The sequence below is a fragment of the Bufo bufo genome, chromosome 2 (assembly GCF_905171765.1).
Source record: "Bufo bufo chromosome 2, aBufBuf1.1, whole genome shotgun sequence".
NCBI lineage: Eukaryota > Metazoa > Chordata > Amphibia > Anura > Bufonidae > Bufo > Bufo bufo.
In genome coordinates this window covers 22,867,764-22,895,519 of record NC_053390.1, presented here as the reverse complement: position 1 = coordinate 22,895,519, position 27,756 = coordinate 22,867,764, and the positions used below count along the sequence as shown (strand labels likewise).

Genomic DNA, 27,756 nt, shown 5'->3' with positions numbered 1-27,756 from the left:
TTGGTTTCGTCTTCCATGCTTCCTCTTTCATCCTACACCACATATGCTCAATGATGTTCATGTCTGGTGACTGGGCTGGCCAATTCTGGAGCATCTTGATCTTCTTCGCCTTAAGGAACTTTGATGTGGAGATGGAATTATGCAATGGAGCACCATCCTGCTGCAGAATTTGGCCTTTTTTATGGTTGGGAATATAAGAGGTAGCTAAGATTTCTTGGTATTTTAGACTATTGATGTTGCCTTCCACCCTGCAGATCCCTCGCACACCCCCATACTGGATGTAACCCCAGACCATGATTTTGCCTCCACCAAACTTCACTGTTTTCTGGGTAAATCTCTTGAGACCTAATTGATCCATTATTAGTCACAGGTGAAGCTCATATGACAAGGCGACAACACTTATGTCTTGGCAAAAATTGACTCATTGGGCTTTACCAAGCTGTGAATCTTAGAATACTTTTTGTCAGTTTCGTTTTGCACTGAAACATTATTACAAAAGCTGTTGGGATTAAAATGACCCATTTCTTGTAACAAAATCTTGATTAGAAATATATTTTAGCGGCACTTCAGGTCAATTTGTACACAAGCGACAAGACTTTTGTCAGGGACTGTACAGGCGTCTCGCTAATTTGTTGATTCTGAATGGTGACAAGCATAGTGCTGTAGACGGTACAGCATGCCGCACTATTATTGTGGGCTGCTGTTTGCAACAAAATTTATAATGGAAATATATACAGTATATATATATATATATATACACACACATATACAGTAGAGACCAAAAGTTTGGACACACCTCATTCAAAGAGTTTTCTTTATTTTCATGACTATGAAAATTGTATATTCACACTGAAGGCATCAAAACTATGAATTAAGGGCTCTTTCACACCTGCGTTATTGTCTTCCGGCATAGAGTTCCGTCGTCGGGGCTCTATGCCGGAAGAATCCTGATCAGGATTATCCTAATGCATTCTGAATGGAGAGTAATCCGTTCAGGATGCATCAGGATGTCTTCAGTTCCGGTACGGAACGTTTGTTGGCCGGAGAAAATACCGCAGCATGCTGCGCTTTTTGCTCCGGCCAAAAATCCGGAACACTTGCCGCAAGGCCGGATCCGGAATTAATGCCCATTGGAAGGCATTGATCCGGATCCGGCCTTAAGCTAAACGTCGTTTCGGCGCATTGCCGGAGCCGACATTTAGCTTTTTCAGAGTGGTTACCATGGCTGCCGGGACGCTAAAGTCCTGACAGCCATGGTAAGTGTAGTGGGGAGCGGGGGAGCAGTGTACTTACCGTCCGTGCGGCTCCCCGGGAGCTCCAGAGTGACGTCAGGGCGCCCCAAGCGCATGGATCACGTGATCGCATGGATCACGTCATCCATGCGCATGGGGCGCTCTGACGTCATTCTGGAGCGCCCCGGGAGCCGCACGGACTGTAAGTATACCACTCCCCCGCTCCCCGCTCCTACTATGGCAACCAGGACTTTAATAGCGTCCTGGGTGCCATAGTAACACTGAAAGCATTTGGAAGACGGTTCCGTCTTCAAATGCTTTCAGTACACTTGCGTTTTTCCGGATCCGGCAGGCACCTCCGGCAACGGAAGTGCATGCCGGATCCCAACAACGCAAGTGTGAAAGAGGCCTAACACATGTGGAATTATATTCCTAACAAACAGGTGTGAAACAACTGAAAATATGTCATATTCTAGGTTCTTCAAAGTAGCCACCTTTTGCTTTGATTACTGCTTTGCACACTCTTGGCATTCTCTTGATGAGCTTCAAGAGGTAGTCCTCTGAAATGGTCTTCACTTCACAGGTGTGCCCTGTCAGCTTTAATAAGTGGGATTTCTTGCCTTATAAATGGGGTTGGGACCATCAGTGGCGTTGAGGAGAAGTCAGGTGGATACACAGCTGATAGTCCTACTGAATAGACTGTTAGAATTGGTATTATGGCAAGAAAAAAGCAGCTAAGTAAAGAAAAACGAGTGGCCATCATTACTTTAAGAAATGAAGGTCAGTCAGTCAGCCGAAAAAATTGGGAAAACTTTGAAAGTAAGGGCTATTTGACCATGAAGGAGAGTGATGGGGTGCTGCGCCAGATGACCTGGCCTCCACAGTCACCGGACCTGAACCCAATCGAGATGGTTTGGGGTGAGCTGGACCGCAGAGTGAAGGCAAAAGGGCCAATAAGTGCTAAGCATCTCTGGGAACTCCTTCAAGACTGTTGGAAGACCATTTCAGGGGAATACCTCTTGAAGCTCATCAAGAGAATTCCAAGAGTGTGCAAAGCAGTAATCAAAGCAAAAGGTGGCTACTTTGAAGAACCTAGAATATGACATATTTTCAGTTGTTTCACACTTGTTTGTTATGTATATAATTCCACATGTGTTAATTCATAGTTTTGATGCCTTCATAGTCATGAAAATAAAGAAAACTCTTTGAATGAGAAGGTGTGTCCAAACTTTTGGTCTGTACTGTATATATACAGGTCCTTCTAAAAAAATTAGCATATTGTGATAAAGTTCATTATTTTCTGTAATGTACTGATAAACATTAGACTTTCATATATTTTAGATTCATTACACACAACTGAAGTAGTTCAAGTAGTTTTCTTGTTTTAATATTGATGATTTTGGCATACAGCTCATGAAAACCCAAAATTCCTATCTCAAAAAATTAGCATATCATGAAAAGGTTCTCTAAACGAGCTATTAACCTAATCATCTGAATCAACTAATTAACTCTAAACACCTGCAAAAGATTCCTGAGGCTTTTAAAAACTCCCAGCCTGGTTCATTACTCAAAACCACAATCATGGGTAAGACTGCCGACCTGACTGCTGTCCAGAAGGCCATCATTGACACCCTCAAGCAAGAGGGTAAGACACAGAAAGAAATTTCTGAACGAATAGGCTGTTCCCAGAGTGCTGTATCAAGGCACCTCAGTGGGAAGTCTGTGGGAAGGAAAAAGTGTGGCAGAAAACGCTGCACAACGAGAAGAGGTGACCGGACCCTGAGGAAGATTGTGGAGAAGGACCGATTCCAGACCTTGGGGGACCTGCGGAAGCAGTGGACTGAGTCTGGAGTAGAAACATGCAGAGCCACCGTGTACAGGCGTGTGCAGGAAATGGGCTACAGGTGCCGCATTCCCCAGGTCAAGCCACTTTTGAACCAGAAACAGCGGCAGAAGCGCCTGACCTGGGCTACAGAGAAGCTTTTTTCGGATGAAATTTTGCATGTCATTCGGAAATCAAGGTTCCAGAGTCTGGAGAAAGACTGTGGAAAGGGAAATGCCAAAATGCCTGAAGTCCAGTGTCAAGTACCCACAGTCAGTGATGGTCTGGGGTGCCATGTCAGCTGTTGGTGTTGGACCACTGTGTTTTATCAAGGGCAGGGTCAATACAGCTAGCTATCAGGAGATTTTGGAGCACTTCATGCTTCCATCTGCTGAAAAGCTTTATGGAGATGAAGATTTCATTTTTCAGCACGACCTGGCACCCGCTCACAGTGCCAAAACCACTGGTAAATGGTTTACTGACCATGGTATTACTGTGCTCAATTGGCCTGCCAACTCTCCTGACCTGAACCCCATAGAGAATCTGTGGGATATTGGGAAGAGAAAGTTGAGAGACGCAAGACCCAACACTCTGGATGAGCTTAAGGCCGCTATCGAAGCATCCTGGGCCTCCAGAACACCTCAGCAGTACCACAGGCTGATTGCCTCCATGCCACGCCGCATTGAAGCAGTCATTTCTGCAAAAGGAATCCCGACCAAGTATTGAGTGCATAACTGAACTTAATTATTTGAAGGTTGACTTTTTTTGTATTAAAAACACTTTTCTTTTATTGGTCGGATGAAATATGCTAATTTTTTGAGATAGGAATTTTGGGTTTTCATGAGCTGTATGCCAAAATCATCAATATTAAAACAAGAAAAGGCTTGAACTACTTCAGTTGTGTGTAATGAATCTAAAATATATGAAAGTCTAATGTTTATCAGTACATTACAGAAAATAATGAACTTTATCACAATATGCTAATTTTTTTAGAAGGACCTGTATATATATATATATATACGATGAAAAAAGGGCAGCACTCCAATAGATAAAAATGAAAAAAACTTTTTTTACCCATAAGGCTGTAGCGACGTTTCGGCTCTTACACAGGAGCCTTCCTCAAGCAGTGTGTACAAACCAAGCTCTGAACATATATAGTGTTACAGCTAACCATAACCAATTACATGTCAAGTGAACATAATTAATAAAAAATCCAAGTACATAATACATCATAAATGTAGAAACAGATAAAACCAACAATACAGCATAATCCAATCGTGATACACCTAATTGCATAAAAATTATTTCTGTGAATATAAGGTATAGTAAAATATCTATACAGATACATAATTAATAGTATTATCAGTGCCAACTGTAGGTAATTACATAAAGTGATAAGTGCTTACTCGTACAGGTGATGTGTGCAAAGAATGCAGGATGAAGGACGGCTGTGATCCATGCTGACATGTGCGATCCGGCGTGCCTAGATCCCCACGGCGCATGTCCCTATGACGTATAATGCGTGTTCCCGGCCAGTATCAACCTCATCACATGACGCATGCGCTCTTACGTCACAGCACTGAGACGACCATTTTAGATAAGGGCAAACAGCCCATTATATTGCACTGACGCTCATAATGACAACTAGGTCCGGTACAGTGTGGAATCAGGATGACACTGGCATAGGAAAATGCCAGTGTCACAGTGGCCAAGTGGGCTCGGTTGAGGGCTACACCTACAGATGAAAGTGGAACTGCCAGCCGTGACCACAGCGCGGCTGCGCATCTGCATGCGAATACAGGGTCGCACCGCCGCAATGATCAAAACCCACCTATCACCACCCCAATCAGAGGGCTCTCCTCATAACACCCCGCCACACATGTAACGGACAATAAAAAGAACAAAAGCAATTTTTTAAGAGAACACAGAAGTACATAGGCCGTATTCTGCATGGACAATGGTATCCAAACACCGTGATCGCAAGGCCCACATGAATGCCACACCGCTTATCCTCACCCCAGACTCGGCAGCATACCATCTGTAAAGACAAAATGTGAACATAAATGCACAGAAGTGAATCCAAAACAAACATTTTTTTAAAAAAAGGGACTTTTACAGTAAACGGAGATTTATGTTTAATACACACAAGTGACATAATTTACACTGGGGCAATCAACATTAAAATGCATGAACAGAGGGCAAGACACGCAACTAACCAACCCCAACCTTGTAATCCACATTTAGACCATGCGGTTGAAGGGAGTCTAACGTGTAAATCCATTTTAGCTCTCTCTTTTTTAAAAGGCTAATCCTGTTGCCACCTCTCCAATGCCTGTGCATTTATGTTCACATTTTGTCTTTACATTTTGTCTTTTATCTATTGGAGTGCTGTCCTTTTTTCATCGTTTGCATTACTGGATTGGCTTATATCCAAACTGGGCTTTTTGCACCCTCCATTCTATTTTTATCTGTGACGGTGCTGCCATTTCCTTTTTTCTTTTTTATATATATATATATAAAATTATTCATGAAGAAATATTATTGCTTTATACGAATTTAATAGATTATATTTAATTGCAGATATGTCATTAAATGTCCTTTACTTTGCTGAGTGCTAAATAATAAAACTAATTTGAACAATGGAATTATTTCAATGATTGTCTGTATTATTTTTATTTCCTTTACTGTGTAATTCCTTTTGAATATTTGTTTCTATACTACAGTATGTTGTTCCACCCCTCCACAAATTAGCTTTTGTTTCCCTGCACCTATCTACCAAAGGACGGCTTTGTCTGCCCATCCCCCACTATGCAAAGTAAAGCAATGCAATGCCGCACCTGAGGGGTTAATTGTGTGGATCTCAGCCCCCTGTAAGAGATTGGGTGCTGCCAGGCAGCAGGGACCAGACCCCCCTCCCTCCCCAGTATTAAAATCATTGGTGGCCAGTGCGGCCCCCTCCCTCCCTCCCCAGTATTAAAATCATTGGTGGCCAGTGAGGCCCCCCCGCCCCCCCACCCCCCCATTAAAATAATTGTTGGTTAGTGCGCCCCCCCCCTATGGAAAATCATTGGTGTTTAGTGCGGCCTCCCCTCTCCCCCCCACCCCTAATTAAAATCATTGGTGGCAGTGGCTACAGGTTAACAACCCCCCTCCCCCCCATCATTGGTGGCAGCGGAGCGGCAGTTCCAATCGGAGTCCCAGTTTAATCGCTGGGGCTCCGATCGGTTACCATGGCAGCCAGGACGCTACTGCAGTCCTGGCTGCCATGGTTACTTAGCACTTTTAGCAGCATTATACTTACGTGCACTGTCTGTGGCCGGCCGGGCGCTCCTCCTACTGGTAAGTGACAGGTCACACAGACCTTTCACTTACCAGTAGGAGGAGCGCCGGCCGGCCACAGACAGCGCATGTAAGTATAATGCTGCTAAAAGTGCTAAGTAACCATGGCAGCCAGGACTGCAGTAGCGTCCTGGCTGCCATGGTAACCGATTGGAGCCCCAGCGATTAAACTGGGACTCCGATCGGAACTGCCGCTCCACTGCCACCAATGATGGAGGGAGGGAGGGGGGTTGTTAACCAATGATATTAATTAGGGGGGGAGAGGGGAGGCCGCACTGGACACCAATGATTTTAATAGGATGGGGGTGGGGGGGGGGTCCGCACTAGCCACCAATGATTTTAATTAGGGGTGGGCGGGCGCACTGGACACCAATGATTTTAATAGGGGGGGCCGCACTAACCACCAATGATTTTAATAGGGGGGGTGGGGCTGCACTGGCCACCAATGATTTTAATACTGGGGAGGGAGGGGGGTCTGGCCCCTGCTGCCTGGCAGCACCCGATCTCTTACAGGGGGCTGAGATCCGCACAATTAACCCCTCAGATGGCCTTGGACCACATTATAGTCAATGAGAGCATATAGCTGGTTGTATCCGGCTATACCCAATATGGTATACTCCAGCAGGCTATTCTTCTCCCAGAATGTGTATCTAAGGCTATGTTGTGAACTCTGTCAGTCTGTTCCGGTGGAGGATCAGACTGCCGGAGTTCACTGGCTGCATCTGTCATAGCTGGATGCCCATTGACTGTAATGGTGATGCCCCTTACTCCCACCCAATGAACAGAGCGGAGCACGTCTGCTCCAGTCTGGGCTCAGCAAAGCAGGCGTGATTACGTCATTGTATCTCGCCTACCTGTGCTCAACTACCAATGGCAGGGGGCCGACGACTCCCTGCTGCACCACTGCTTACCATTTTTTTAGGAAGTGCTTGCAGTCCGCCTACTGAAACAGAAGAGTCATACTTGCCTGCCTAAAGCCGGCTGTGCGTGGGCCTGGTCACATGCGCCGCTCCTGCCAATGAGTAGCTTCAGTGCTGACCCGCTGCTTGTGACCAAATGTCACGGCTGTATGTGAGCAACAATAGTAATACACAGTACAGAGCTACTGACTGGACCCAGAACTAGGGAGGATAAAGGGTGACCCCTGTCCGACCCTCAACGCTCTCCCTATTCTGCTAAAGCACATGCCCGGATCCAAATGGCAGAACGAGGCATGCCCACGTGCCTAAGACTAATGACCACTGTAACCCCTACAATAGTGGAAGGGGCACGGCCACCAGTGCCCTACTCAGTATATGGAGGGAACCGTGGCCACCTCAGATCCAGTCAGAAAATAAACAGGAACACAACAATGTCTGCACACTTAGCTGAAGGTGTTGCAGCCGCAGAGAAGACGGATTCAAGGACAGGCTGGCAATATCCGGAGTGCTAGCTGCAGCAGAACACAGGTCCAGTGAACTGATAGCTACAAGTGAAGAAACTAAAGCAAGAGCTACAACTGAAGTGAGAACTATAATCCACATCCTATCATAGGAGGAGGGGTGATATAAAGGGAGGGAAATCAAACACATGAAGAACAGCTGTGGTGAAAGAAACCAAAAGTAAACAGAGTAGTGAGAACTCCTCCCAGCTCTAGTAGTGACATCATCACAGGGGTGGAGAAACAGAGCTGTGAGAGCGTCCCAAAGCTCTGGTAGTGACAGTACCCCCCCCCCCCTCTACGGGTGGACTCCGGACACCCAGGACCCACCTTCTCAGGATGAGCCCAATGAAATGCCCTGATGAGGCGAGTGGCTTTAATGTCCGACACCGGAACCCACATCCTCTCCTCAGGACCATAACCCTTCCAATGAACGAGGTACTGAAGAGAACCGCGGACAATGCGAGAGTCCACAATTCTGGAAACCTCAAACTCCAGATTGCCATCAACCAAAATCGGAGGAGGAGGCAAAGAGGAGGGTACCGTGGGCTGGACATATGGTTTTAAGAGAGATCTGTGAAATACATTATGTATCTTCCAAACCCGTGGAAGATCAAGACGGAAGGCAACAGGATTGATGACTGACAAGATTTTATAAGGCCCAATAAACTTGGGACCCAATTTCCAGGAGGGAACCTTCAACTTAATGTTTCTAGTAGACAACCACACCAGATCACCCACATTCAGGTCCGGACCAGGCACACGTCTCTTATCAGCCACACGCCTATACCTCTCACTCATCTTTTTAAGGTTACTCTGAATCTTTTGCCAAATGGTAGACAAAGACGAGGAAAATCTCTCCTCCTCAGGTAAACCAGAAAGAGCCCCTCCCGAGAATGTCCCAAACTGCGGATGGAACCCATATGCACCAAAAAATGGTAACTTATCAGAAGATTCCTGACGACGGTTGTTCAGAGCAAACTCAGCAAGAGGGAGAAATGAACACCAATCCTCCTGGTTCTCTGCCACAAAACAGCGCAAATATGTCTCCAGATTCTGATTGAGGCGCTCAGTCTGACCATTCGACTGCGGATGAAAAGCAGAAGAGAAGGACAGCCGAACCCCCAGGCGAGAACAGAAAGCCTTCCAGAACCTGGACACAAACTGCGTGCCTCTATCGGAAACAATATCAGAGGGAATGCCGTGCAATTTAACAATATGGTCGACAAAAGCTTGCGCCAACGTTTTAGCATTGGGTAAACCAGGGAAAGGTACGAAATGAGCCATCTTGCTAAAACGGTCCTCCACCACCAGGATCACCGACTTCCCCGAGGAACGAGGAAGATCCGTGATAAAGTCCATGGACAGGTGTGTCCAAGGACGGGAAGGAATGGGTAACGGGAGAAGGGAACCTGAAGGCCGTGAACGAGGGACCTTAGCGCGAGCGCACGTCTCACAAGCAGCCACAAAACCCTCCACCGACTTACGAAGAGCCGGCCACCAAAATCTCCGAGCAATGAGATCTACCGTGGCTCTACTCCCGGGGTGACCAGCAAGAACCGTATCATGATACTCCTTAAAGAGTTTGTGACGTAGCTCAGGAGGCACGAACAACTTCCCAGAAGGACAACGGGCAGGTGTCTCAGTCTGGGCAGCCTGGACCTCGGCCTCCAAATCGGAATATAGAGCAGAAACAACTACCCCCTCCGCCAAAATGGGACCCGGGTCCTCGGGGTTTCCTCCTCCCGGAAAACAGCGAGAGAGAGCATCAGCCTTCACATTTTTTATCCCAGGTCGGAATGTAACAACAAAATTGAATCTGGAGAAGAACAGAGACCATCTGGCCTGTCTCGGATTCATACGCCTGGCCGACTCCAAGTATGCCAGATTCTTATGGTCGGTAAAAACGGTGATAGGGTGCCTGGCCCCCTCCAACCAATGGCGCCATTCCTCGAAAGCCAACAACTCCCTATCTCCCACATCATAGTTTCTCTCTGCCGGGGAGAGTTTTTTAGAGAAAAAGACATAGGGTCGCCACTTGGCAGGGGAAGGGTCCTGGGACAAAACCGCACCCACACCCACCTCGGAAGGATCCACCTCAACAATAAAAGGTAAGGAAACATCGGGATGCACCAAGACGGGAGCAGACGCAAAATTCTCTTTAATCTTAGAAAAGGCTGTAAGCGCCTCCTCCGACCAAGAGGAAAAATCCGCCCCCTTTTTTGTCATGTCAGTGAGGGGTTTGACAACAGAGGAATAATTCAAAATGAACTTTCTGTAATAGTTCACAAAACCCAGAAAGCGCATCAATGCCTTCTGATTCTCAGGAAGCTCCCACTCAAGTACAGCACGGACCTTCTCTGGATCCATGCGAAAACCAGAAGCAGAGAGGAGAAAACCCAGAAATTGAATTTCCGATACCATAAAAAGACATTTCTCCAGCTTGGCGTACAATTTATTTTCCCGCAGAATCTGCAGAACCTGAAAAAGATGATCCTGATGGGTCTGAACATCAGGGGAAAAAATCTAAATATCATCAAGATACACCAATACAAATTTCCCCATTAAATGATAGAAAATACTATTAACAAAATGCTGAAAGACGGCCGGAGCATTCATCAGGCCGAAAGGCATAACGAGATTCTCGAAATGCCCGTCAGGGGTATTAAAGGCCGTTTTCCATTCATCCCCCTCTCTGACCCTGACCAGGTTGTACGCGCCTCTCAAATCCAATTTGGAAAATACCTTGGCCCCAACAATTTGATTGAAGAGGTCCGGGATCAGAGGAAGGGGATAGGGATCGCGAATCGTGATACGGTTCAGCTCCCTAAAATCTAGGCAAGGTCTCAGAGAGCCATCTTTCTTTTTAACAAAAAAAAAAACCCGCGGCCACAGGTGACTTTGAGGGACGAATATGCCCCTTTTCGAGACTCTCGGAGATGTAAGTTCGCTTAGCGATTCTTTCCGGTTGTGAGAGATTGAAGAGGCGTGCTTTTGGCAGCTTGGCGCCGGGAATGAGGTTAATGGGACAGTCAAACTCCCGGTGAGGAGGTAGCTCCTGAACACCGCTCTCGGAAAACACGTCCGAGAAATCAGAGAGAAATGATGGCACCGTTTTAGTAGACACCTCTGCAAAAGTCGCTGTGAGACAATTCTCTCTACAAAAATCACTCCACTCATTTATTTGCCTTCCTTGCCAATCAATAGTGGGGTTATGTCTAGTGAGCCAGGGTAACCCCAAAACTAGAGGAGAGGGCAATCCGTTAAGGACAAAACAAGATATATCCTTCACATGAGTGTCACCTACAGCTAGCTGGATATTGTGAACAATGCCCTTCAGAGATCTCTGTGAGAGTGGAGCAGAGTCAATAGCAAAAACAGGTATATCTTTATCTAATGTGCAAACCTGAAAACCATGCATGGCTACAAATTGAGTGTCAATAAGATTGACGGCCGCTCCACTATCGACAAAAATCTCACAAGAAATGACTTTGCTCTCTAGCGCCACCCTGGCAGACAGGAGAAAACGGGAACTGCAGGTCAGAGGAAAAGCATCAAATCCTACATCAACTTTGCCCAAAGTAGCAGATGAAGCAGAACCTGATGATTTACCTTTTGAGATTTTTCTCTTATTATCGCTCTTAGTACGGTTCAAGAATCTCCTAGACGGACAAACATTTGCCAAATGACCTATGCCCCCACAACAAAAACAGACCATACTCTGAGGACTAAATCCTCTTTTATCAGGGGCAAGTCGAGCTAGCTGCATGGGCTCCTCCTCAGAGGGGAGCGAGACAGGATGAGGCCCCTGCACACTGAATGAGTCCGCACCACTGCCCCTAGACTGACAATGGCTGGACAGAGAGGTCTCGTTTCTTTCTCTTAGACGCCTGTCAAGGCATACCGCCAATGACATGGCAGACTCTAAGGACGTTGGTCTCTCATGGAAAGCAAACGCATCTTTTAATCTCTCCGAGAGACCATGACAGAACTGACTCCGGAGTGCAGCATCATTCCAACCCGAATCAGCTGCCCATCTCCGAAATTCAGAACAATAAAGCTCCGCAGACCGTTTGTTCTGGCATAAAACACGTAGGTTAGATTCGGCCAGAGTAACACGATCCGGGTCATCATAAATCTGCCCCAGGGCCACAAAAAATCCCTCCACGGATCGAAGGGAGGGATCCCCTGATGGCAGCGAAAAAGCCCAAGTCTGAGCATTACCCCTGAGCAGGGAGATGACAATCCTCACCCTCTGCTCCTGATTACCAGAAGAGTGAGAACGCAAGCAAAAATGGAGTTTGCATGCCTCTCTGAAACGAACAAAATTCTCACTGCCCCCGGAGAACGTCTCCGGAAGTGAGACCTTTGGCTCGCAACAGACTCCATGAGCCGGAGCAGGGCCCAATGCTTGAAGCTGGGTCATAGATTGACGGAGATCCGCTACTTCCAAAGAAAGACCCTGCATGCGGTCAACCAGGTCAGAAAGCGGATCCATGTCAAAAAAGGACGGTTTTGGTGGATTATAATGTCACGGCTGTATGTGAGCAACAATAGTAATACACAGTACAGAGCTACTGACTGGACCCAGAACTAGGGAGGATAAAGGGTGACCCCTGTCCGACCCTCAACGCTCTCCCTATTCTGCTAAATAACATGCCCGGATCCAAATGGCGGAACGAGGCATGCCCACGTGCCTAAGACTAATGACCACTGTAACCCCTACAATAGTGGAAGGGGCACGGCGACCAGTGCCCTACTCAGTATATGGAGGGAACCGTGGCCACCTCAGATCCAGTCAGAAAATAAACAGGAACACAACAATGTCTGCACACTTAGCTGAAGGTGTTGCAGCCGCAGAGAAGACGGATCCAAGGACAGGCTGGCAATATCCGGAGTGCTAGCTGCAGCAGAACACAGGTCCAGTGAACTGATAGCTACAAGTGAAGAAACTAAAGCAAGAGCTACAACTGAAGTGAGAACTATAATCCACATCCTATCATAGGAGGAGGGGTGATATAAAGGGAGGGAAATCAAACACATGAAGAACAGCTGTGGTGAAAGAAACCAAAAGTAAACAGAGTAGTGAGAACTCCTCCCAGCTCTAGTAGTGACATCATCACAGGGGTGGAGAAACAGAGCTGTGAGAACGTCCCAAAGCTCTGGTAGTGACACCACATCACCGCGGAAGCCAGTCACTGCATAGAAACATAGAAACATAGAATGTGTCGGCAGATAAGAACCATTTGGCCCATCTAGTCTGCCCAATATACTGAATACTATGGATAGCCCCCGGCCCTATCTTATATGAAGGATGGCCTTATGCCTATCCCATGCATGCTTAAACCCCTTCACTGTATTTGCAGCTACCACTTCTGCAGGAAGGCTATTCCATGCATCCACTACTCTCTCAGTAAAGTAATACTTCCTTATATTACTTTTAAACCTTTGCCCCTCTAATTTAAAACTGTGTCCTCTTGTGGTAGTTTTTCTTCTTTTAAATATTCTCTCTTCCTTTACCGAGTTGATTCCCTTTATGTATTTAAAAGTTTCTATCATATCCCCTCTGTCTCTTCTTTCTTCCAAGCTATACATATTAAGGTCCTTTAACCTTTCCTGGTAAGTTTTATCCTGCAATCCATGTACTAGTTTAGTAGCTCTTCTCTGAACTCTCTCTAGAGTATCTATATCCTTCTGGAGATATGGCCTCCAGTACTGCGCACAATACTCCAAGTGAGGTCTCACCAGTGTTCTGTACAGCGGCATAAGCACTTCACTCTTTCTACTGCTTATACCTCTCCCTATACATCCAAGCATTCTGCTGGCATTTCGTGCTGCTCTATTACATTGTCTTCCCACCTTTAAGTCTTCTGAAATAATTACTCCTAAATCCCTTTCCTCAGATACTGAGGTCAGGACTGTGTCAAATATTCTATATTCTGCCCTTGGGTTTTTACGCCCCAGGTGCATTATCTTGCACTTATCCACATTATATTTCAGTTTCCAGAGTTCTGACCATTCTTCTAGTTTTCCTAAATCCTTTTCCATTTGGCGTTTCCCTCCAGGAACATCAACCCTGTTACATATCTTTGTGTCATCAGCAAAAAGACAAACCTTACCAGCGAGGCCTTTTGCAATATCACTTATGAAGATATTAAACAAAATCGGTCCCAGTACAGATCCCTGTGGAACCCCACTGGTAACATGACCTTGTTTTGAATGTTCTCCATTGACTACAACCCTCTGTTGTCTGTCACTCAGCCACTGCCTAATCCACTCAACAATATGGGAGTCCATGCTCAATGACTGCAGTTTATTGATAAGTCTTCTATGTGGGACAGTGTCAAAAGCCTTACTAAAATCTAGATATGCGATGTCTACTGCACCTCCACCGTCTATTATTTTATTCACCCAGTCAAAAAAATCTATAAGATTTGTTTGACATGATCTCCCTGAAGTAAACCCATGTTGTTTTTCATCTTGCAATCCATGGGATTTTAGATGTTCCACAATCCTATCCTTTAATAGGGTTTCCATTAATTTGCCTACTATTGATGTCAGACTCACTGGTCTATAGTTGCTCGATTCCTCCCTACTACCTTTCTTGTGAATGGGCACGACATTTGCCAATTTCCAATCTTCCGGGGCGACTCCTGTTACTAATGATTGGTTAAATAAATCTGTTAACGGTTTTGCCAGCTCACCACTAAGCTCTTTTAATAATTTTGGGTGTATCTCATCAGGCCCCTGTGACTTATCTGTCTTCACCTTAGACAGCAAACTTAGAACATCTTCCTCTGTAAAGATACATGCATCAAACGATTTAATAGTCATTCTTTCTAGTGGAGGTCCTTCTCCTTTTTCTTTTGTAAAAACGGAACAGAAGTATTCATTAAGGCAGTCGGCTAGCCCTTTATTCTCTTCTACATACCTTCCGTCCTTTGTTTTTAATTTAGTTATTCCTTGTTTTAATTTCCTTTTTTCATTTATATATCTGAAGAATGTCTTATCCCCTTTTTTCATAGACTGAGCTAGTTTTTCTTCTGCCTGCGCTTTAGAAGTTCTTATAACTTGCTTGGCCTCTCTCTGCCTAATCTTGTAGATTTCCTTATCTTCATTGCTCTGGTTTTTTTTATAATTACAAAATGCTAGCTTTTTATTTTTAATGATTTGGGCCACTTCTGCTGAGTACCACATTGGTCTCCTCCTTTTTTTGCTTTTACTGACAAGTCTAATGCAATTTTCTGTTGCCTTCAATAATGCACCTTTTAAGTAGTCCCATTTCTCCTGGACTCCATGTAATCCATTCCAGTCTGATAAGGACTCATTTATGACTAATTTCATTTTTGACCAAGTCCATGCACAGCCCGGTGTAAACAGTGCAGGGACCAGAAAATGGAGGCAGCGCATAAGACTGCAGGTAAGTATGAATCCCGTGTGAATATACCCTGACAGTGTTCCACTGCCCAGCAACACTGCCACGTATTGCAGCCTGCCCCGTTCACTTAAATGGAGATGTGCTGCAGTTCCCTGCATGGCGGATGGCTGGGGCACCACTATGCAGGGAAACACTGTGAAGGGTGCAGTATGAATCATTGTTGCAGCCCCTTCAGCTCCTCTGATCACAAGAATGGGGGGTCCATACCCCCAAAATGAATATAGGGCTGGTCAAGCATGCACACTGCAGCTCCATTCATCTTTATGTGACAGATGTATCGGATATAGGCCGGTCGCGGTACTCAGCAATCTCTGACAGTCCCATAGAAAATGAATGGCGTGACGGTGTGCTTGCTTGACCAGCCCTCCATTCATTCTAGGGTATGGGGGCCCCCATTCTTGTGATCAGTGGGGTCCCCAGCAGTCAGACCCACTCTGATCTCATAGTATTGCCCTGTCCTGTGGATAGGGAATAACTTCTTACCAGAAACCCCTATTAAAGGGGTCCTCCTCTCAGATCAGCCTCTGTCCATAAGAAGACATGGATGTCACAGAGAGGGAGACCCCATTAGAGTGGAGAGCTCTGATACCTATATCAGAGACATGGGTGGGGTATTAGGTCAGACCACCATATGGAGCCCATACAGTAAGTGGCAGAGGACGCTGGGACAGAAGTACATGTGGTGCCTAGCACATAGTGGCCATGCTGAGTTCCGGTCCCGCAGGATGAAACCGTCACTCACCTCTCCACCAGGCTCTGGACCGGAAACCAGAAAAAGCGTTACTGATTTCTATAGGAACTACCGTAAGTGTATGAGCTGGGCTCCATGGCGACTCGTAAGGGTCATGTGACGCACTGGCTCTACCCATAGTCTGCTGTTCAGTCAGGTTTGGCGGGACAGCGGCGGCCATTTTGGTTTACCTCAGCGGCCTCTGAAGTAGTTATAGGACCCGCTGTTCAGTGCATTGCGGTGCCGAGTCGGGAGGCTTCTCTTCACTCATGCTCCGAGCTCATGCGATTTAAACGAAAGGGGAAACTGCATCGAGGATTTTTTTGCCTCGATCACATCGATTAATCGTTTCAGCCCTAGAAGACACCACGCCTCTTCCTCTATTAGACAAGGCAATTTGCATATTTTATCAGGATGAATGATGTACGATTATTGGCAGCTCATCTCTCTGTGTAATCAGGGGTGTGCTGCCGATAATCAACAGAACTGAGTGAGGAATGACTGTGGGAGCGATCATTGCTCGTCATTCACTTTGCATTGTCTTTTGTAGAAGGCCGATGTAAAGGAGCACAGATCGATATTTTTTCTGGCCACTTGAAATGCACCCCTGCTATAAAGCAGACAATACAGCACATAAAGACAATGCACGTAGTGCTGGCGGCAGGTTCTGTGTGCATCCTAAACCCCGACACCATGTGTATTGTCTTTATATGCTGTACATTTTATGCTTTATAGATTTCCATTGCCCCTGCTATGTTCTCACTTCACTGTCTGGGCACATGTGAGTTTCCCCATTTGGAATTAGGACGCACATTGTTATGTAGGGATGGATTTGGATCTCTCATAGGATCTTTATTGTATACAGTATTTTAACTTGGGTGTGGTGTCTAATAAAGGTTCTTATACATTTTATATACTTAATGTGTCGTCTCCTTTTATAGTCCTTCCTGTGTTTTTCACTGCTCTGAGAGTCCCATGGTTATTTCCATATACAGGGATCCCACAAGATACAATGGCCTCAGGATACAATATTTTCAACATACTATGGTCTGTTCTGGGCCATTGTAAGTTGAAACTAGACTCAACATACAATGCCTCAGGCTCAAATCCAGGCAGTCAATACGGCCATTTTATTGGTAAAACACCTTTACTGGTTGTCTAGTCTCTCCTCTGCGGTATTAAATATTCTGTACTGCCCCCTGTCTGTGCCAGGGTGCACTGCTCCTTTAGACACCAGACGAGAAGCGGCTTCATTTTATTTTCCGGTACATGCACGTACAATACAAGACCCTGAAGAAGCTCCTGCCTTCCCCACAGAAAGTGATTTACAGCTTCAAACATCTATTCTTGCCTGTTTTACGTAGAGACTTGCTTTATATATCATGGCTATCTGCCTATTCTTCTAAAAAAAACTCACTTTTCTTATTTTAAGATGACATCTTAAAAACATTTGAACTAATTGCTGGTTTTCCATAGCTTATGGACTCAATGTACAATGGTTGTCCCAGAACCAATTAATATTGTTACTTGAGAGACCACTGTACAGAGTTAGGCTACTTTCACACCAGCATTAACATTTTCTGGTATTGAGAACTTTTATAGGCTCTCAATACCGGGAAAAAAATGCTTCAGTTTTGTCCCCAATCATCGTCAATGGGGACAAAACGTAACTGAACAGAACGGAGTGCTCCAAAATGCATTCCGTTCCGTTCTCATACCATATGCTGCATGCTGCAGTTTGCTTTCCGTCCTGGGATGCGGAGCAAAACGGATCATGACCCACAATGCAAGTCGATGGGGACGGATCAGTTTTTTCTAACATAATAGAAAATGGATCCATCGCCCATTGACTTTCAATGGAGTTCATGACGGCTCTGTCTTGGCAATGTTAGAGATAATACAACCAGATCTGTTTTCTCTGACATAATAGAAAATGGATCCATCCTCCATTGTCTGTCAATGGAGTTCATGATGTATCCGTTTTCGGTATATTAAAGATAATCCGTTCATAACGATGCAGACGGTTGTATTATCAGTAACAGAAGCGTTTTTGCAGAACCCTGCCAGATCCAGCAAAAACGCTTGTGTGAAAGTAGCCTTATCCCAGGGGGTATCCTCAAACACTGTTAAGGTACAGCTACACAGTTTTTTGGACAACATTTTGAGGCAGACCTGTCTGCAGGATTTTTGTTGAAAGTCAGAAATGGATTCAAAAGAAATAGGAAAGGACTTAGAGAAATTCCTCTCATTCATCACAGTGAAGCCTGTGGCTCAGCTTATAAGGTTTCTGCCTAACAGAAGGTCCTGAGTTTAAGACCCGGCAGTGACAATTTGAATAAAAAACTGAATACATATTTTAGATACACAGGGGTGTTCTCAAGCACTATTACAATGCAAAGGCCATAGTTATATGGGGAAATCTTTTATATTAACGCCTTCCTGACCTCGCCATATATGTACAGTCTTAAAACATGTACAGACTTTAAAAATGACGACCACTCAGAAGCTGACCGGGCACCATAGCCGCTGGGTGACTGTTGCTTTACATAGCAGACACCCAGAGGCATTGTTTGCCTTCTGCAATTACGTAAATCACAGACATTTAAAAAAAAAAAAAAAAAGGTTTGCACAGCTCTCCCTAAATTTGCTTAATCCAGACACTCCTGTAATTTGAAGGAAAAGGCAGCCCGGATGAATCCCCTGCATCTGGGGTCATGAGAGGCTTCAGTGACAAATTGTCAATGGATCGAGCGTCTTGGAATTTAGGCTAAAACGTAACTTTTATTTACATGATTAAAAGAACTCCATGGTGCCCCCGAGGACACCATGGAGTTCTTTTCATCATGTAAATAAAAGTTTAATTTTACCTTAAACTCCAAAGCGCTCAATCCATTGCAAACACAGCATCTGAGGCATCTTTCTCCTGGAGCCATGCGCTTCCAGGGCCCAAATGGATCCCCCATGTCGAGATCGAGGGAGACGTTCAGTTGCTATGGCCTTTGGAAGACTTTGAAGCCTGCCTGTGGCAGGGCTTTACAAGAACACAGAATCTCATATAAATCATTGCAGTCTAAGGGAGAAGCAATCAGACAATCACATGTTATGTTAAAATAAGTAAAAAAAGCTTTAAAACTATTTAAAAAATACAAAAAATTAAAATCAGCCCCATTCCCCGTATTAAAAACAACAATAAAAAACAAAGTTGTTTTATTGTCTTACAGAAAATGCCCATACTATTAAATATCAATAAAAATGAAATACTAATGTCCACATACATTCTAAAACTATTACATGGAGCGTAGTTATTTCTCCCCGATGTCACTCTGGATTCACCCGCAGTGTGGGGGAGGTGTGAATACAGTGATAAGAAGCAAGGTTCATGGGGACAATTCATCTTCACTGCTCTGGAAGTAAACAATGCTCTTCTTCTCTTCCTTATATCCACAATACTTTTCCTCTGTGGATCTCGGTCACAGTTGACCTCAAAGAAATATAGTTTGCATGTTAGAGAGATCGAGGACAATTTCAACCAAAAAATAAAACGTATTAGCTTTAAGAACCATTAATAAATTAATATCCAAATGTTTTCTCTTCCAAGTGACGTCTATTATGTAAAAGAAGACTTGTTTTATTTGAAAAGCATTTCCCACATTTTGAACATGAATATGGCTTCTCTCCTGTGTGACATCTCTGATGTGTAACAAGATATGATTTCCGTATAAAACATTTCCCACATTCTGAACATAAATACGGCTTCTCTCCTGTGTGAAATCTCTGATGTGTAACAAGATTTGATTTCCGTATAAAACATTTCCCACATTCTGAACATGAATATGGCTTCTCTCCTGTGTGACATATCTGATGTGTAACAAGATATGATTTCAGTTTAAAACATTTCCCACATTCTGAACATGAATATTGCTTCTCTCCTCTGTGACTTTGTTCATGTTTAAAATAAGTTGATTTATCTGCAAAACATTTCCCACAGTCTGAACATGAATATGGTTTTTCTCCTGTGTGACTTCTCTGATGTGTAACAAGATATGATTTCCGTATAAAACATTTCCCACATTCTGAACATGAATATGGCTTCTCTCCTCTGTGACGTCGCTCATGTTGAAAATAAGTTGATTTATCTGCAAAACATTTCCCACAGTCTGAACATGAATATGGTTTCTCTCCTGTGTGACATCTTAGATGTGTAACAAGATTTGATTTCCGTTTAAAACATTTCCCACATTCTGAACATGAATACGGCTTCTCTCCTGTGTGAAATCTCTGATGTGTAACAACAGATGATTTCCGTGTAAAACATTTCCCACATTCTGAACATGAATACGGCTTCTCCCCTGTGTGAATTCTCTCATGTATAACAAGATATGATTTCAGTTTAAAGCCCTTCTTACATTCTGAACATGAATACGGCTTCTCTACTTTGTGAATGCTCTTATGCCTAACAAGATGTGATTTATTTCTAAAGCACTTCCCACATTCTGGACAGGAGTGTGGCTTCTCCTCTTTGCAAATTCTTCTTTGTGTAGGAAGTCTTGATCGTTTTTTTAACTGTTTACCATACTGAAATCTTTCACCCCTTTTCTCATCTGTACATGTGGTAATCTGTGATTGGTCATGATTAGGGGGAGTATATGATAGATCTGTACTGTGTAGTCTTGGATGTACATTAAGAGTAATTGGGTATTCTCCAGAAGAGTGCTGCAGGATATCTTCTTCTCCTCCTTTATAATTCAGTGATAAGATGAAGTTTTCCTCAGAATTCTTAATGGGATTTTCTGTTAGGATAAAAAATGAAATGTGTGATTTATTTTTCCAAACTGCAGCGCAGACAATCCTATATTAGGCTAAAAGTGGATCCAGGAGGAAGGAGAAGTATAAGCCTTTCACTCTGAATCCACTCCTGGCTTAAGCTAAACAAACTGCACACTTAAGTCCAGCCTTATAACGCATTCAATAACTTCCTGACAAAGAGTACAATTCTGATTTACGTCCACTCATGACTTTTATTACATAGGGTTAGTAGTAAAACACTCAAAAATGTGAAAATCCTGACTATGTCTGCCAACCAGCCTTGCATTCTGTCAACACATTTTGCCTTTGAACACCAAATGGACATCACTTTAACACAAGTTTACTTAAAAGGGTTGTCCGGGTTCAGAGCTGAACCCGGACATACCCATATTTTCACCCAGGCAGCCCCCCTGACAAGAGCATTGGAGCAGTTCATGCTCCGATGCTCTCCCTTGCCCTGCTCTTTTATTTACTGCATTTTGTGTAGTTCCGGTGATGAACCGGGTTCTTCTTCGGGCTGCTAGACTGAGACTTCTGCCCAGCAGTGAGCCTGGTGACATCACCGGCACTGATGAGCGGGCTTTAGCGCCTGTAAAACGGCCAGGGCAGAGCTAAAGCCCGCCCATCAGAGCTGGTGACGTCACTGAACACACTGTGGAAGCCTCTGCCTGGCAGTGTGTTATAGTAAATAAAAGAGCCCTTGCCCTGCGCGATCCTGGGCAGGGCAAGGCAGAGCATGAACTGCTCTGATGCTCATGTCGGGGGAAGGGGGCTGCCTGGGTGATATTATGGGTATGTCCAGGTTCAGCTCTGAACCCGGACAACCCCTTTAAAAGGATCCATCACCACATTCCTCAACACAAACTGCATTTATTATTAACCCCTTGAGGATTAGGTATATCTTTTAGTAAATATATTGGAAATAGCTCACTAGTCCCACAACCATAAGAGGTGCACAATCTGATGAATTCACCCTTCAAATTGTATAACTGTCAATGTAGGATTGGCACACTCAAAACATGCGGAGCCCCACGGAGTTGAAACAATTTATTATAACTACGTTTGATAAAATATGATAAAATACAATAAAATACATAAAATAAATTAAACAATGGTAGTAGTTTTGTAATATTCAAATCAACTTATTGCAGACAAAGTATCCTGGATGTTCTCAATAGTGGATGGGTCTGCAATGACACACAATAGATGCTTAACTGCAGATCCTAACAAGAGGGTGTTGTCTTGCAAATAAAACGCACTCTAGGTCACTACAGTCCATATGTATACAAGTCACAAAATATTCAGAAGGACTGTTTGAATTCCAGGAGGTTGCATCAAACTCCGGTTATATTCATATGCAAGAAAAACGCACTGAGAGACTCTACATGCAGAAAAGCGCATACAGTGATTTCCTATGCAGGCACTATATTCCTATCTCTGTATATCTACAGTTTCTGCAATCCATGCATTCCAAGGTTGTTATAGGAGTTTTTCATAAGAATTTTCTGCATGCATTTATATTTGTATTTTTCTCAAGAATTCTATTCAAGAGGATCCTCAAAGAAGTTATTCCACACAAAGTCCCGATTGCAATATTCACATATGAACGCTATATTGTTGTTTCGTTATAAATGTAAGTTTGTAACGATAACCCACATTTGTGGGCTTACCTGGCCTTTTTATTCAGCTGTTTTTTTCTGGGTGATTGTCGCTTCCGACTTTAGGCCGGCGTCCCGGTCTTTGCTGTGTCAGCGGCTTAGTATTCCCCAGTGATGACTTTCAGCTGGTTGCAGGCAGGTTAATATAGAGCGTCTTGTTTGAATCCTAGATATCCTCTGGTTTTTAACAGTGCACTGTTATTTCGGGGTTCAAATCCTTCAGGGGTGAAACTCTCGCCAGACGCGTTTCGGGGACACTCTCCCCTTCCTCAGTGGCATCACCCCTATAAGTGAATGGTGGGTTTTTATATCCCTCATGGTCTTGTGTGGAAAAGGATCATGGGAAAAGAAAGGGATCATGGGAAAATGGTATTCTGGAAAAGAAGGAGTATGGATTCTCCCAACATAAGTCTTCCCCTACCATATTTATTTTTCAATCTTTTTCAATCTTATTCATCCATGATCATTCAAGGATTAATAAATGATATGATTTTCATAATTTTCAAAATATTTTTATGCATGCGTTTTTGCATGCGTTTTTTTGCATGCGTTTTTTTGTATGCGTTTTTTGCATGCGTTTTTTTTTTTTTTTTTTTTTTTTTTTTTTTTTTTAATATTTGTTTACATTCTTTACTCTTGAATCTGCTGTAAACCATATTTTCTCAGAATAACATTCATAGATAGTTCAAAGTTCATAAGTCATACGATATTGTTGCTTTTCATACATGCGGTTTTTGGTTACGGTTATTGTGCGTTTTTTTAAGATTGCGTTTTTTCACCATTTGTTGCATTTTTTGAGCCATTTGTTGCGTTTTTTGAAAATTTGTTGTGTTTTTACTTCGAAATGTACTATACCCCATGTTGCATTAAAATAACATTGATATTTAAAATTGTAGGGCAATTTTTGCAGCTTAAAAATGACCTCGAATTGGGTCGGATGGCGATACATCCGACACGTTCAGGGAAGAGTTAGGGGGCGCACGCCTGTGGCCCAGAGAGAGTCACAGTGCTGATAAACAGCCAAACATGCGACTCTCTGTGGACTCACGGGCGGGCGACCCTCCGTCTTATAAAAAGCCAAATATTTCAAGCTCTGAGTTTAGTCCCCTTGGCATCATGCTCCCAAAGTCGTAAATACGTCTCGATTCCGCTCTCGACATTTTCTCTATGTGATTGCCCCCCCTCCAGTGTGTGTCTATCTTCTCCAGCGCCATAAATGTCAGGCCTGTACAGCTTTTGTTATGTGTCTCTTTAAAGTGTTTAGATAGTGGATTATTTTCGCATCCTTTTGTGATATTGTTGAGATGTTCCGATATTCTCACTTTCAGCTGTCTTTTAGTGCGGCCAATATACTGTTTGGGACAAGGGCACTGGATTAGGTAGACCACACTGGAGGAATTGCATGTCAGAGGTTGTTTCACTGTCATCGAGAAGGCATTTTGGGTTGAGGAAATTTCTGTCATTTTTTTGGGAAATTTAGTTTTTCTACATCCTATGCATGTTCCACATCTAAAGAAACCTTTAGCATTCAGCCAGCCTGATGTGTTTGTTTTCTTCTTTTTGTCTTTTATTGAGGGGGCTATTTGTATACCCAAGTTAGGAGCTTTAGTATAGGTAATGAGTGGTTGAGCTGGTAAAATAGGGCCAATTATTTTATCATATAGCACATGGTGCCAATGTTGTTTGATCAGTTGTGAGATTTGTTTCGATTGAGCATTGTAAGGCAGGATTATTCTGAACTCAGAACTTTTATCAAAGTTCTGTGGGGATTTGGTCTCAAAGAAGGACTCTCTGTTCAGCTGTCTTACCTTTCCCAAAGCTTCTTCAAGTATTTTAGCCGGGTAATTCCTTTCTCTAAACTGCAAATTCATTGTTATGGCTTCTTCCTCAAAAATTTTATTTTCAGTACAGTTACGTCTAATACGGCGGAACTGCCCGAGGGGGACATTTGTGAGCCATCTTGGCAAATGGCAGCTAGAGAAAAGAATAAACCCATTTTTAGATGTTGATTTGTGATAAGTGTTACACAGGTATTTATTATCTTTTTTTGCTATTTGTATGTCTAGGAAGTCTACCTTTTCTTTGTTCATGCCTGCCGTAAAACGTAAGTTGTATATATTCTTATTTAAGTCTTGCATAAACTGTTGTAGTCCATCCTCACCATTTCTCCAAATGAAAACGACATCGTCGATGTAGCGCCGCCATAGGACCAGGTCGCCCCCAAGCTTGGGGTCTATAAACTCATGTTCCCACTGGGCCAAAAATAAATTAGCGTAGCTGGGGGCGAACCTGGTACCCATGGCGGTGCCCCTCAACTGTAAATAATATTCATCGTTGAAGAAAAAATAATTATGGTGAAGGATATGATCCACACCCTCTATTATAAATCTATCTGTTCCCGCTGCATAGTCCCATTGGAATTCAGTTGTTCCTTTAGGGCCAAAACCCCCTGTGTATGGTCTATTATCGTGTAGAGGGACTGTATGTCCAGTGTGTTAATAATCCACTCCGGTTGGACATCCAGTCCCTCCAATATCCCAATAATTTGGGTTGTGTCCTTGATATAGGACTTGGTAGTTTTTACCAATGGCTGCAGCAGGATGTCGATATATTGCGATAGATTCGCTGTTAAGGACCCTATCCCTGATATAATTGGGCGCCCCGGAGGGTTTTCAATATCCTTATGGATCTTCGGCAGGCAGTAGAAAATTGGAAGTCTACCTAATGTTCCCGTAATGTAATTATATTCCTGTGCAGTCAGAATGTTTTGTTGAAAACCTTTATCACAATAATTGGTCAAAACCAACTTGAATTCGCTTGTTGGATCCTTCTTTATTTTTTTATAAGTGGATTGGTCAGACAGCTGAGACAGGCATTCTTCATTATATTTGTCTTTACCCCAAATAACAATAGCGCCCCCCTTATCGGCCGGGCGAATTACAATGTTCTGTTCTTCCTGCAATTCTCTTATGGCCTTAATCTCGGCGTTGGTTAGATTGTTCCTATCAGATCTTTTTGGTTTGATCTTATTCAGACCTATTTCAATGTTTTTTTGAAAGGCAGATATCTCTGGACTGATCTCTGCTCTCGGAAACTTTTTTGATTTGATCTTTAAGTGAGTGTGTGTGAAGGGATCTACCTTCTCCGTGTCTGTGCTAATTGGATTCTTCAAAAAATATTTTTTCAAACACAATTTCCGGATAAATTTTTGAATACCTATGTAGGTATCAAATTTGTTTAGTTTTTTTGTGGGGGCAAATTTTAATCCCTTATTTAATAAGGTGATTTGTGCAGGTGTGAGAATTATTTGACTCAGATTAACAATATTACTCTGGTCTGTATTTAGTAGTGTCTCTTGTGCTCTGGTTTTCCTCTTACCTCGTCGTGTTTTCTTAATTTTATGGGATATTCCCTGTGATAGTGTCTCTGACTGTCTGTTAAATAATTGTCTTGAACATTGTGTGAGCGTGAGTCCTGTTTCTCTGCATGTGTCCTCTGGTATGTCGATTTCTTCTGTTCCAATGGTGGAGTTCTGTGCCTCAGATTGTATGGTGGTCTGTAAGGTATTGGTGTTTGTTTTTCGTGATCTGGTGATTGTGATCGTCTGCGTCTGCGCCCCCTAACTCTTCCCTGAACGTGTCGGATGTATCGCCATCCGACCCAATTCGAGGTCATTTTTAAGCTGCAAAAATTGCCCTACAATTTTAAATATCAATGTTATTTTAATGCAACATGGGGTATAGTACATTTCGAAGTAAAAACACAACAATTTTCAAAAAACGCAACAAATGGCTCAAAAAATGCAACAAATGGTGAAAAAACGCAATCTTAAAAAAACGGCACAATAACCGTAACCAAAAACCGCATGTATGAAAAGCAACAATATCGTATGACTTATGAACTTTGAACTATCTATGAATGTTATTCTGAGAAAATATGGTTTACAGCAGATTCAAGAGTAAAGAATGTAAACAAATATTAAAAAAAAAAAAAAAAAAAAAAAAAAAAAAAAACACGCATGCAAAAAACGCATACAAAAAAACGCATGCAAAAAACGCATGCAAAAAAACGCATGCAAAAACGCATGCATAAAAATATTTTGAAAATTATGAAAATCATATCATTTATTAATCCTTGAATGATCATGGATGAATAAGATTGAAAAGATTGAAAAATAATATGGTATGGTGGAAGACTTATGTTGGGAGAATCCATACTCCTTCTTTCCAGAATACCATTTTCCCATGATCCCTTTCTTTTCCCATGATCCTTTCCACACAAGACCATGAGGGATATAAAAACCCACCATTCACTTTATAGGGGTGATGCCACTGAGGAAGGGAGAGTGTCCCCGAAACGCGTCTGGCGAGAGTTTCACCCCTGAAGGATTTGAACCCCGAAATAACAGTGCACAGTTAAAAACCAGAGGATATCTAGGATTCAAACAAGACGCTCTATATAACCTGCCTGCAACCAGCTGAAAGTCATCACTGGGGAATACTAAGCCGCTGACACAGCAAAGACCGGGACGCCGGCCTAAAGTCGGAAGCGACAATCACCCAGAAAAAAACAGCTGAATAAAAAGGCCAGGTAAGCCACAAATGTGGGTTATCGTTACAAACTTACATTTATACGAAACAACAATATAGCGTTCATATGTGAATATTGCAATCGGGACTTTGTGTGGAATAACTTCTTTGAGGATCCTCTGAATAGAATTCTTGAGAAAAATACAATATAAATGCATGCAGAAAATTCTTATGAAAAACTCCTATAACAACCTTGGAATGCATGGATTGCAGAAACTGTAGATATACAGAGATAGGAATATAGTGCCTGCATAGGAAATCACTGTATGCGCTTTTCTGCATGTAGAGTCTCTCAGTGCGTTTTTCTTGCATATGAATATAACCGGAGGTTTGACGCAACCTCCTGGAATTCAAACAGTCCTTCTGAATATTTTGTGACTTGTATACATATGGACTGTAGTGACCTAGAGTGCGTTTTATTTGCAAGACAACACCCTCTTGTTAGGATCTGCAGTTAAGCATCTATTGTGTGTCATTGCAGACCCATCCACTATTGAGAACATCCAGGATACTTTGTCTGCAATAAGTTGATTTGAATATTACAAAACTACTACCATTGTTTAATTTATTTTATGTATTTTATTGTATTTTATCATATTTTATCAAACGTAGTTATAATAAATTGTTTCAACTCCGTGGGGCTCCGCATGTTTTGAGTGTGCCAATCCTACATTGTTAGGTATATCTTTGTTTTTGCATTTCCATTTTGTCCTTTTTAACTT

General features: G+C 43.2%; 1 protein-coding gene across 1 annotated transcript; it reads right to left on the bottom strand.

Moving 5' to 3' along the window:
* Positions 1–19,251: 19,251 nt before the first annotated feature.
* On the bottom strand, positions 19,252–24,316 carry LOC120990659 (zinc finger protein OZF-like). The gene is made up of 3 exons (XM_040419572.1): positions 24,037–24,316; positions 19,506–20,771; positions 19,252–19,446 (listed from the first exon to the last, which is right to left on the bottom strand). Exons 1-2 carry the CDS (start codon positions 24,314–24,316, stop codon positions 19,552–19,554), a joined length of 1,500 nt encoding a protein of 499 aa, XP_040275506.1. The 3' UTR covers positions 19,252–19,446; positions 19,506–19,551.
* Positions 24,317–27,756: the final 3,440 nt, after the last annotated feature.